At 46.3% G+C, this 11,515-nt stretch overlaps 1 protein-coding gene across 1 annotated transcript; it reads left to right on the top strand.

The window, feature by feature from the left end:
• The first annotated feature begins 1,903 nt into the window (after positions 1-1,903).
• LOC123081729 (putative cyclin-dependent kinase F-2) lies at positions 1,904-3,440 on the top strand. Its single transcript, XM_044504267.1, has one exon. The coding sequence runs from the start codon at positions 1,992-1,994 to the stop codon at positions 3,276-3,278; it is 1,287 nt and encodes a 428-aa protein (XP_044360202.1). The 5' UTR covers positions 1,904-1,991; the 3' UTR covers positions 3,279-3,440.
• The last annotated feature ends 8,075 nt before the right edge of the window (positions 3,441-11,515 follow it).

Raw genomic sequence — 11,515 nt, forward strand, 5'->3', positions numbered from 1 at the left:
ATTCAAAAAAACTGAAATTTAAGCATATCTTTTTTCCTTTAAGAATTGGAGGATTCTAGAAATTTAGTATACGTTTTTTTCCGACATTGTATGCAAAAATTATAGCCGTTTTACTTCTTCATAACATTATTTTGCAAAACATGTCCAAATTTAATTTTTTTTAATTTTCCTAACTAGTAGATGTAGTATATAACTACATCTCGAAGGATTTTATTTTTTGAAGCTTTTATCATTCTTTTTGTTTTTTTCAAAACTGAAATGACGATACATGAGGAGGGGGAGGGGGGGTAGAGTTTGAGAAATGGACCCTTATCCCGGTTTGAGACACGAACCGGGACTAAAGGGTGCGATGCCCTTTAGTCCCGGTTCGTGTCTCAAACCGGGACTAAAGGGCCCATTTGAACTGGGACTAATGCCTTCAGCCGCTCGAACCAGAACTAATGCTCACATTAATTCCGGTTCGTAATGCAACCGAGACTAATATGTATATTGCGCTATAACCAAAGGCTTATTTTTTACTAGTGTAGATTACCTTGTTAACAAGGAAGCGGATCGAACTTGCCATTGAAAACTAGTAGTACACCGGCGGATTTGTAATCTATGCATCCAAGTAGACAGATAAATCTTAATCTCAATCTTGTAGAACCGTCGCACACTTCGATTTAGGTCACGGACTCACAGGGTTCAAATGAAACGTCAGCTAGTGGGCATATGGATGAAGCATGGCTCCAATGTGGGTCCTGCATGGTATTGCTACTATTTCGGACATGTACAGATGTACACATCGTTTGAGGTTATGTACTGCCCATCGAAATATGCACAGTTCATTTTGTTGACCGGGCAAACACTGCACGAATCTCCGACCAAGATCGTGTGATGTGAGTCTACCTGGTAGAAACCCGGACCATTAGAAAAACCAAAGTTTATAGAAAATAATATAAACATTTAGCAAAACAAATCTATATGATGTAAAACTAGATTCAATAATAAATATAATGATATTGATTTGTTACTGTATATGTTCATATTTTTGTTTACAAACTTTGTCAAAGTTTACAAAGATTGATTTTGACCAAAACTAATATGCCAGACTAAATAACAATAAAGGAAGTACTAGTATAATCGGACACACATATATGTACATGCACACACGCAGACCTACTCGGCCATGCACACAACAACCAAATCCAACTTTGACTAAATCCGTCGGTAGGCAACATTCTTTGACTTGTAGTGCAAGCTAGCACAACATGCAAGCCATGCAATTGACGTAATGTGCATGAATGAATCCGAGTATATATGGAACCATTTTGAAAAACACATTTCTAAATACTAAAAAAATCTAAAAAAAAGTTGCATGGGCATGTCTTCATGTTCTATGTGCGTGCATAAAGTTTTATGGAAAATAATTTCTTTGTGGCTTATGTAAGGAAGATACAAAATATGTCATGAAACACTATTTAGAAGCACTGAATTTTATATTTATTACGGTGACAAAATAAAAAGATATTTTTTCATAAAACTTTGTGATGTGTACACACATTTACGAACATGTATGTATGCTATTTTCTTTTGAATTTTTTGACACTTTAAAACGTGCTTAAAATGGATTTTTCGAAAAGTGGGTGCATATGCCCATGGTACGGGGGGTGCCCTCTCTGCAATCGACTCGATTTGCTCCGAGTGCAATCACAATACGGATAGCATAGCTAACTCGATCCAGAGCAACATCGAACTCCATCTGCTCGCGGTTTGCTTAAAGAATACGCATGCAGGGCTGATGGATATGGAATCCGGGTGGTGCGCGGTCAATACCCAACACGTAGCCTAGTCGATCATGCACGATCTATATATACAGAAATGTTTGCGTAGCTCTAGCTCAACCCTAGCTCCCTTCCCCCCTTCCTCGATCTCCTGCTTCCACCTCCGATCCATCGCCGAGCCCCGCATCAAGTCCACGCGAAGCAAAGCCCTAGTCCAGCTCGAGCGCCATGGTTGTCGGCAAGCGACCAGCTGCCGGCCACGGGACGGATCAAGAACCAGAAATCTCCTGCTGCAAGAGGAGGCTCGTCCGCATCGGCACCACCGCGGCCTTCGAGTTCGATGACACGCCCTGCCTCGGCGAGGGCAGCTTCGGCGCCGTCCTCAAGGCGCGCCACCGCGTCACGGGCAAGACCGTCGCCATCAAGGTCCTCCGCTCCAACGGCGATCTTGCCGCCGCCAACAAAGAGATGCAGGACGAGGCCGGCTTCCTCGAGGCTTGCACCCCGAACCCTTACGTCGTCGGCTCCCATGGCCTCTTCCGCGACCCTGAGACCTACAGCCTCTGCCTCGCCATGGACTACGTCGGGCCCAACCTCCACGCTTTCTTGTCCGAGAGGCCGCCGCTGCCGGAGGCCATAGTGAAAGGCTACATGTGGCAGCTCCTCACCGGCGCCAACAAGATGCACAGGCAACACATCCTCCACCGCGATATCAAGCCCCACAACGTCCTGGTCGAGGAAGGAGGAAAGATCCTCAAGTTGTGCGACCTCGGGCTGGCCATGTCCTTGAAGACCGCGAGGATGCCCTACGAGTTTGCCGGCACCGTGCCCTACATGGCGCCCGAGATGCTCGTGGGGAAGCCGGACTATGACGCGGGCGTCGACGTGTGGTCGCTGGGATGCGTCATGGCCGAGATGCTGACCGGCGAGAGGCTGTTCAAGGCCGACAAAAAGGACGACAGGACCGCCCAGCTCTCGGCTATCCTCCGCGTCCTCGGCTTCCCGGACGAGACGACGTGGCCGGAGTTCTTCGCGGCCGAGGTGCCGCGAGTGTTCTCCTACGCGCAGGCGCAGCAGCACAACACAAACACGCTGGGAAACCTCTTCCCCCGGGAGACCTTGTCGCACGACGGGTTCCAAGTCTTGAAGGGGCTTCTCGAGTGCAACCCAGCTAGGCGGCTCACGACGGCCGACGCGCTCCAGCTCCCGTGGTTCGCGCCCAAGCTCCACACCGACGACGACGTCTCAGAGTCGTTGCCGCCAACAAGGAGGAACGTTGTGCGGATCAAGATCGTTCCGGCGGGGACACTCAAGAAGAAGACTGTGCTGCGGATCAAGTTCACTCCGCCGGCGACACCCAAGAAGAACCTGCGGCAGCGGATCAAGGTCATCCCACTTGCGACGCCCGGAACGAAGAAGGACCTGCGGCAGCGGATCAAGATCATCCCACCGGCGACACCACAGATGAAGAACGTGCTCAGGATACCACTTGCGATGTGGAACAAGGCCATGTAGTGTAGCTAGCTAGTAGATGCTTGCTAGCATATGTGCTTCACGGTGCGAATCCAAGCATCGTGGTTTTGTCTTTCTGCTTACTTTTTGAAACCTTGTACTGCTAATTTGGAAAGGGCTTGTCATCGCCGCCCTTGTCCATCTAGCTATATGTAATTGCTTGGAGGTGATATCCCTCGCGAACTGAGCATGTTGTAAATCAGTCATGTTTAATACAGTATATATCATCATCATTGCCCTTCTACTTCTATATATGTTCTTTTGTTAATCTAGCGGAGTGGCCCTCACAAATTCGAGGGCATCATACTAAGTGCATCAAATGTGCTAAATTTTTATTTATATACCATTTAGATATTTTTACTCCTATTTGCCCTCTTCAGTGCATAATACTTGACATTTTGGACAGTGATACATTTCTGTAGGTGTATATACACCCTATATGAAAAACATAGTAACACAATAAAAATTCAAAACATTCTGAAAATATTTTTGAAATAAACTTGACCATCCATGGTACTTGTAAAAAAAATCCACAAAAAGAAAAAACATTGACTTCTTTTCAGAATAAACAAACATTTTGACCGAAATAACGTGAATAGTGACCTATAATAGTAAATAATTTTTTTTTGCCCTAAAGTCAACTCTAGTTTTTTATTCATGAAAATTTATATACTGGTGCAAATTATTCAAAAAAAAATCTAAACTTTTTGACTTTTTTTAGATTAGTAATTCGTTCCCCATATTAGGTGTCTATACACCTAGGAACCAAAGGGTATTTTCCGAGGTACATGCATACTCCATGCAATTAGCAATTCCCCAAAAAAGGAATAAAAAGTGTAACAACGAACAACGCTCCCACTAGAAGTGTACTTTACCACGGTCAAGGACAAATATAGAGTGTTGAAGCCCATGTTCACACACAAATGAAAATTAAATCTGAAAAAAGATTTAATTTTAAAAAACATTTAAAAATAATCTTTGAGATGCTTCTGGATATTCATGAAAAAAAACATTGTTAGTTTCATAGAAAAAAAAGGTTAGTGCTCTATTTAGGCAAATGTTTACATGTTACAATTATTATCTTTCCATTGGGTGAAAATTGACTGGCTTTACATGAATAGTATCAAGAAGAAAGAGGACTTGGCTATTTGGCCAATTTAGTTTGACCCAGGAGGTTATTTATAGCTACGATAAGTGCTTAATACTGACAAATTCGTGCAAGCGTTGAGGCTATAGTTCCATGGTACGAATGGAAAGAGCCAACAAAATTGTGGGTTGGCATGGGAAACTCATGTGACGAGGACGACCTTAACTTCTTCTATGCATCCACCACCATCATTGTGGGCAACGGAGATAAACCACCTTTCTAGGACTCCCCTTGGCTCCTCGCCCGCAAGCCTAGGGACATCGCCCCCTCATCGACGACGCGTCCATGAGGAAAACTTGGAAGGTGCGTGAGGCCGTCAAGGAAAAAGCTTGGATCTTCAAGATCAACCCAGCCACCATGGTGTCCGCCTGGCACATCAGTCAATTCTTCACCTCATGGATGCTTATTAATGATTTCCACCTTGACGGCCACATCGAGGATGACATCGTGTGGAAGCTTGCGGATAGTGGGCACTACTCGCGCGCAATTCTTAGGAAGAGTCATGTCATCTTTGGACTCCATGGTTTGGAAGGCTTGGGTGCCGCCGAAAGTCAATTTTTTTTTGCTTGGTTGACCATCCAAAACAGGATCTGGACGGTGGATAGATTGGCCAAGCGAGGTTGATCAAATTATGGTCTTTGTCCTGTTTACAAAAGGGTTCAGAGAACCGGAGGGCACTTGCACTGGTGGAAAAAGGGCCTTTGGTCGCGGTTCGCAACTGCCATTAGTCGCGGTTGCGCAACCGCGACCGAACGGGCGCGACTAAAGGCCCCACCCTTTAGTCGCGGTTGCTTAAGAACCGCGACTAAAGGCCCGTCCACGTGGGCGCCAGGCGGCCGTCGGGGCGGAGGACCTTTAGTCGCGGTTCTTCTGGCCAACCGCGACTAAAGGCCGCCGCAGGTTTAGGGTTTTAGCCCCCCCCCCCTAAACCTGTTTTCTGTTTAATTTGTATTGTTTTATTTCTTTTGTGCTTTATTTTAATTTTGAAGGAGTTTCACATATTCTACGGTACTACATACATGCATATGAATGTACAATTTCAAACAAATTTGAAATTAGAACCAAAAAGAATTCAAGAGGAATATACAGTATATATTCAATATCATCGGATGACCATATACAATTTTGAACAAGTTTCCATACATAATTTAATGCATATAAAGTTCTACGTCCTCGTAATGGTGTTCTCCTTTAGGATGGAGGACTTCCCTCCTGAACCATCCAGCTAGTTCCTCTTGAAGTGGTCGGAAGCGAGCTTCTGGACTAAGCATCATCCGGAGGTTATTCCTCTGAGCATTGGTATCATTCGGAACCTGCTCAGAGGTGTATCTCTGGATCATCTCACAGACATAGTATGCACATAGATTGGTCCCCGCTGGCTGAATATCCTCACCATTCTTAGCCTTTGCCCTTTTGAATTCTAGCTCTTTTTTGAATTCACCAACCTTTGTATCTACGAACCGTCTCCAAACCCTACGAGGCAAAGAAAATTAAATGAACAAGAGAGTTATTAGTTACTTGATATTAGGAAATGAACGAAATAGGCCGATCGATATAGAGCGCAAATGAATGAAAATAATTACTTCTGCAGCATTCTTCTCATGTCGACCCAAAGCTTTGGATCCTTATTCAGAGAGTCGTGGACGAGACATTCTGAGGTGTCAACTTTAATTACTAGCAGAATCCAGTGGAACCTGCGGACACGATACATGCACAGTACGTCATGCATAACTCATCGATTAGCCGGCCACATACCATGCATGGAGTAAACAAAAGAGAATGTGCTCAAGACAGAAACACTCACCCAAAATGGTAAGGAAATAGAATATCACTTTTGAGTTCCTGCTTTGTAAGAAACTGCCACAGGTCTGCCTCCATGTCGGCGGGGTGATGCTCCAACACATATCCATTAACGATGTGTGGGTCAATGAACCCAACATCATGGATGTTCCTTACTCTGCATTCCTTAATCTTCATTCTACATGTATAATAGCGGACACAACAATATAGTTAGGACATATATATAGTGCAGGCAATATGAACGAGATGGGGTAGAAATAAATCACTTACAGAACGTAGCAACTGATGATAGATTTGTCGAGCTCGCGCAGATTGAAAAGCTGGAACAATTCACTCAGATGAATTTGTACATAGTAATGTTTGAAGTGATGCTCATATCTAACTTCCGCATAAATATATTCTTTGGCGTTTTTATTTTTTATGTAACCCTTGTACCATTTCAGCAGACCTTTCATTTGTGGAGGTAGATCCTCTTCCTGCGCAGGCTCGACGAGAGGCCCATTCTTCACATATGTAATTACTACCTCCTTCACTGGCGCCTCATCAAGGCCTAACAGTTCACGAAGAGTAATACCTAAGTTGGCCGCTTGTTCTCTGGCACTCATTACAGTCAATCCATGTGCTGCCGCAGCTGCTATGATATCGGGGTCATCCGGACCGGCGACTTTCACTATAAGCGGGGCAATCGATTGTTTACTTTGTTCCCCAAGCTGGGCAACTCGTTTCCCGCTTTTTTTACTTTCTAATTCCGTTTTCTCGGCCTCCTCCAAGGCTTTGTTCTCTTGGTTCTCCGCCCGCTCTTTCTTCTCCTTCAACATGAGTGCCTGCCTACGAAGTTCACGTGCATAGTCGTCAGGCAGATTCTTCGCGGCTTGGGACGGTGTGCTCAAAAATGACTTAGCCCACTTCTTTTGCGCATCAGAAAATACTGGCTTGGGCTCGGGCTCTCTTTTCTTCTTGCAGTCCGCCTTCCATTTCTCATGATCAGCAGCCGCGGCCGCGGCAGTTTCCTCGGCACTACGTTCCCAAGGCCTTGTGGGGAGAGGCTTCAATGATGGCTCCGGTACCTTTGTGGTCTTAGGTACATAAGGGTCCGGGTTAATAATCCAGGACTGCTTCTGCTTCTTTGCCGGAGGTGGATTGGGGGGCGGCGTCTGATCACCCGCCGGACGAGGACTGGGGGGCGGTGTCTGATCACCCGCCGGACGTTGTGGACTGGGGGGCGTCGGCTGACGTGACGGAGGTGTAGGTGAACCGCCACCACCGTAGGGGGGTGGACTTGTTGTCCTTGGCGCCTCGCCTGGAAACTTGATAAACTTCTTTTGCCATAGAATGAAATGGCGCTTGACATCTCCAAGTCTTTTCTCCCCTTCAGGTGTAGCAATGTCAATCTCCAGGTCCTCAAACCCTTGGACTATGTCCTCCACCGTGACACGAGCATAGCCATCTTGAATGGGGTTGTTGTGGTGGAGTGCTCCAGGTAAACATGGTAAAGCACTGCCGATGGCTACCTTCATGGACATGTTCCCGATAGGATAATACAGATGACATTCTTTCATCTCCTTTATATCGTCCACGGGGTAGCGAGGAGGCTCCGGTGCAGTAATTTCGACCACCAGAGGCTCCGGTGTAGTAATTTCGACCACCAGAGGCTCCGGTGCAGTAATTTCGATCGTCGGTGCATCTGCACCAGCCGGTGGGGCCTCCGTGGAAGCCACACTGCTTCTCCGCTGCTGGCTTCTGAGATCCGCTGGATGATCTTCATGCTGCGCCCGAGCTGCATCTCGTTCGGCTACTAGTACACTCACGGTTTTCTTCATCACATCCATTTCCGATTCCAACCGCGCCACAACATCTGCTTCCCGATCCATCTTTCTCTTCCGGCTTCTGTAACCGTACGGGTCATCGTTCTGGGGGAACCCTATTTTCCACGGAATGTGCCCCATGCCTCGTACACGTCCTCCGTGTTCAGGATTCCCGAGGGCTTTTGTCAGCGCGTCGTTCTCTCTGTTGAACTTGATCTTCCCCTCTTGAGCATCCCTCATTGCGTCAATAAGGGCTTGGGTGGGTTTAATTATTTTGCCCCGGTAAACACACTCCCCTGTCTCCGGGTTCAGCGTTCCCCCATGCCCGTACCACCAGCTTTTGGCCCTTGGGTCCCATCCCTCCGTACCTGGACGGATTCCTCGCGCCCTCAGCTCGTTCTCCATCTTCTCCCACCTAGGCTCCCAAAGGCGATACCCTCCTGGCCCCATAATATGATTGTACTCCTTCTTAGCCGCATTTTCCTTATTTTTTTCAATATTTGAATGAACTGCTCCGATTTCTTTTGCTTCACAAATTCTGGCCAATCATGTTTCAGTTTCTCATATTGTCCTTTGAAATCCGGAGTCTTGTTCTGCTTGACAAAGTCATGGGCTAGATTTTGCTTGAATTTCTGGAATGCGTCGGCCATCTTATGAAGAGCGAACTGTTTGACTAGCCTCCTCCTCTCCTTGTTTTCCTCAATCTTGTTACCCTCCTCATCGAATTTGTTGTATTCCGGAGGTAGAACGAAATGTTCCATAAGCTTCTTGAAGCAATCTTTTTTTGTTCTCTTATCGACAAAAGTGAAACCAGCAATTCGTGCCTTCTTTGGCTTATTCCACTCCTGGACGGTGATCGAGACGTTGTCTCTAACAATGGCTCCGCATTGGTTGACAAACTTGGTGGCGTTCTTGCGGGGCTCCAGCGGCCTGCCGGTTGCACTGTCGACAACCTCGATGGTGCATGTTTCTCCTTGTTTCATCGTCTTGGTTGCGCCACGCTTTGACGACGTACTCGATTGTTTCGACGATCCGGCCGAGGGCTAAAATAAGAAAGAGAGTCGCGCGCGTTAGTCCACACATATTTATTCAAATCAGTTAGTTTGTATCACCAGAGGCTCAATGTATATATATGTAACCGTGGTAGATCTTCTAGATTGATTACCTTCTGAGAGATTGCATTGAGGAATGCACATAGCTTCACAATGGCTACTCGAACATTTTCCGGCAGGAGCCCCCTCAAAGCAATCGGAAGCAATTGCGTCATAATCACGTGGCAGTCGTGAGACTTCAGGTTTTGGAACTTTTTCTCCGCCATGTTTATTATTCCCTTTATATTGGACGAGAATCCAGACGGGACCTTCATACTGCTCAGGCATTCAAAAAAGATGACCTTCTCTTCTTTGGTCAGAGCGTAGCTGGCATGACCTTGAAACCATTCCGGATGCCGGTCATCAGGGTCTTTCAAACGTTGCTGGTCCTTCCGTGCTTCCTTTGTATCATTTGTCTTCCCATACACGCCCAAGAAGCTTAGGAGGTTCACGCAAATATTCTTCGTAACGTGCATCACGTCGATTGCAGAGCGGACTTCTAGGACTTTCCAATATTCTAGCTCCCAGAATATAGATTTCTTCTTCCACATGGCTGCGTGCCCGTCAGCTCCCTTCGAAACTGATTGTCCGCCAGGACCCTTTCCAAAGATGACTTTCAAATCCTTGACCATATCAAATACCTCAGCACCAGTGCGTTCCGCAGGCTTCGGCCGGTGATCTGCCTTGCCGTTGTAATGCTTGCCTTTCTTTCTTACTGGATGAATTTTCGGAAGAAATCGACGATGCCCAAGGTACACGTTCTTCTTACAATTTGGCAAATGTACACTTTCAGTCTCATGTAAGCAGTGCGTGTATGCATTGTATCCCTTATTTGACAGTCCCGAAAGGTTACTAAGAGCAGGCCAATCGTTGATGGTTACGAAAAGCAACGCTCGTAGGTTAAATTCCTCTTTTTTGTGCTCATCCCACACACGGACACCAGGTCTGCCCCACAGCTGTAAAAGTTCATCAACTAATGGCCTTAGGTACACATCGATGTCGTTGCCGGGTTGCTTCGGACCTTGGATGAGCACTGGCATCATAATGAACTTCCGCTTCATGCACAACCAAGGAGGAAGGTTGTAGATGCATAGAGTCACGGGCCAGGTGCTATGGCTGGAGCTCTGCTCGCCAAAAGGATTCATGCCATCTGTACTTAGACCAAATCTTATGTTCCTTGTGTCAGCTGCAAAATCTTTGAACTCTCTGTCGATCTTTCTCCATGGCATTCCATCTGCGGTGTGTCTCAACTCCCCGTCCGACTTACGGTCCTCTTTGTGCCATCGCAACAACTTGGCATGCTCTTTGTTCCTGAACAGACGTTTCAACCGTGGTATTATAGGAGCATACCACATCACCTTGGCGGGAACCCTCTTCCTGGGTTTCCCGCCCTCAACATCGTCACCAGGGTCATCGCCTCTGATCTTATAAGGCAATGCAGTGCATACCGGGCATTCATTCAAATTCTCGTATTCACCGCGGTAGAGGATGCAGTCGTTGATGCATGCATGTATCTTCAGAACCTCTAAACCTAGAGGGCAGACAACCTTCTTTGCTTCGTACGTACTGGCGGGCAACTCGTTATTCTTTGGAAACATATTCTTCAACATTTTCAGCAAGTTTTCAAATGCCGAGTCAGCTACACCTGCCTGTGCCTTCCATTTCAGCAAATCCAGTGTGCAGCCCAGCTTTTTCAGACCATCATCGCATCCAGGGTACAACGACTTTCTGTGATCCTCTAACATGCGATCCAAATTCTCCCTCTCCTTTTCAGTTTCGCAGCGTCTCCGTGCATCAGCAATGGTCCGACCAAGATCATCAACGGTCTCATCACGTGCCTCTTCTTCACCTTCACCTTCACCTTCCCCTTCACCTTCCCCTTCACCTTCAGCATCCTCCATGAAAGTATCACCGAAATGAGCAAGATAGCTTTCATTGATGAAATCATCCCCTTCTTCATCTTCTTCCATTATAACCCCTCTTTCTCCATGCTTGGTCCAACAATTATAGCTTGGCATGAAACCGTGCCGAAGCAGGTGCAGGTGAACTTCTCTTGAGGAAGAGTAACCCTTCTGATTCTTACAGTCAACACATGGACAGATAACAAAACCCTTCTGCTTGTTCGCATTAGCCACTACGAGGAAATCTTTCAAACCCGTAGTGAACTCGCGGGAGAGTCGGTTACCGTACATCCATTGCCGATTCATCTGCATTATTATAATATAAAATATATAATTAACCATCATGCATTTGTTAAAGTAACTAGCTATAAACAATAGAAATTAAACAATGAACAACACACATGCATATTTTATCAATGACACACATGCATGAAAGGTTCAAGTTGCTAACCGCGATCGAGGAGGAACCTCAAGTGTGGCTCCAACACTTCATATC

The sequence above is a fragment of the Triticum aestivum genome, chromosome 4A (assembly GCF_018294505.1).
Source record: "Triticum aestivum cultivar Chinese Spring chromosome 4A, IWGSC CS RefSeq v2.1, whole genome shotgun sequence".
NCBI lineage: Eukaryota > Viridiplantae > Streptophyta > Magnoliopsida > Poales > Poaceae > Triticum > Triticum aestivum.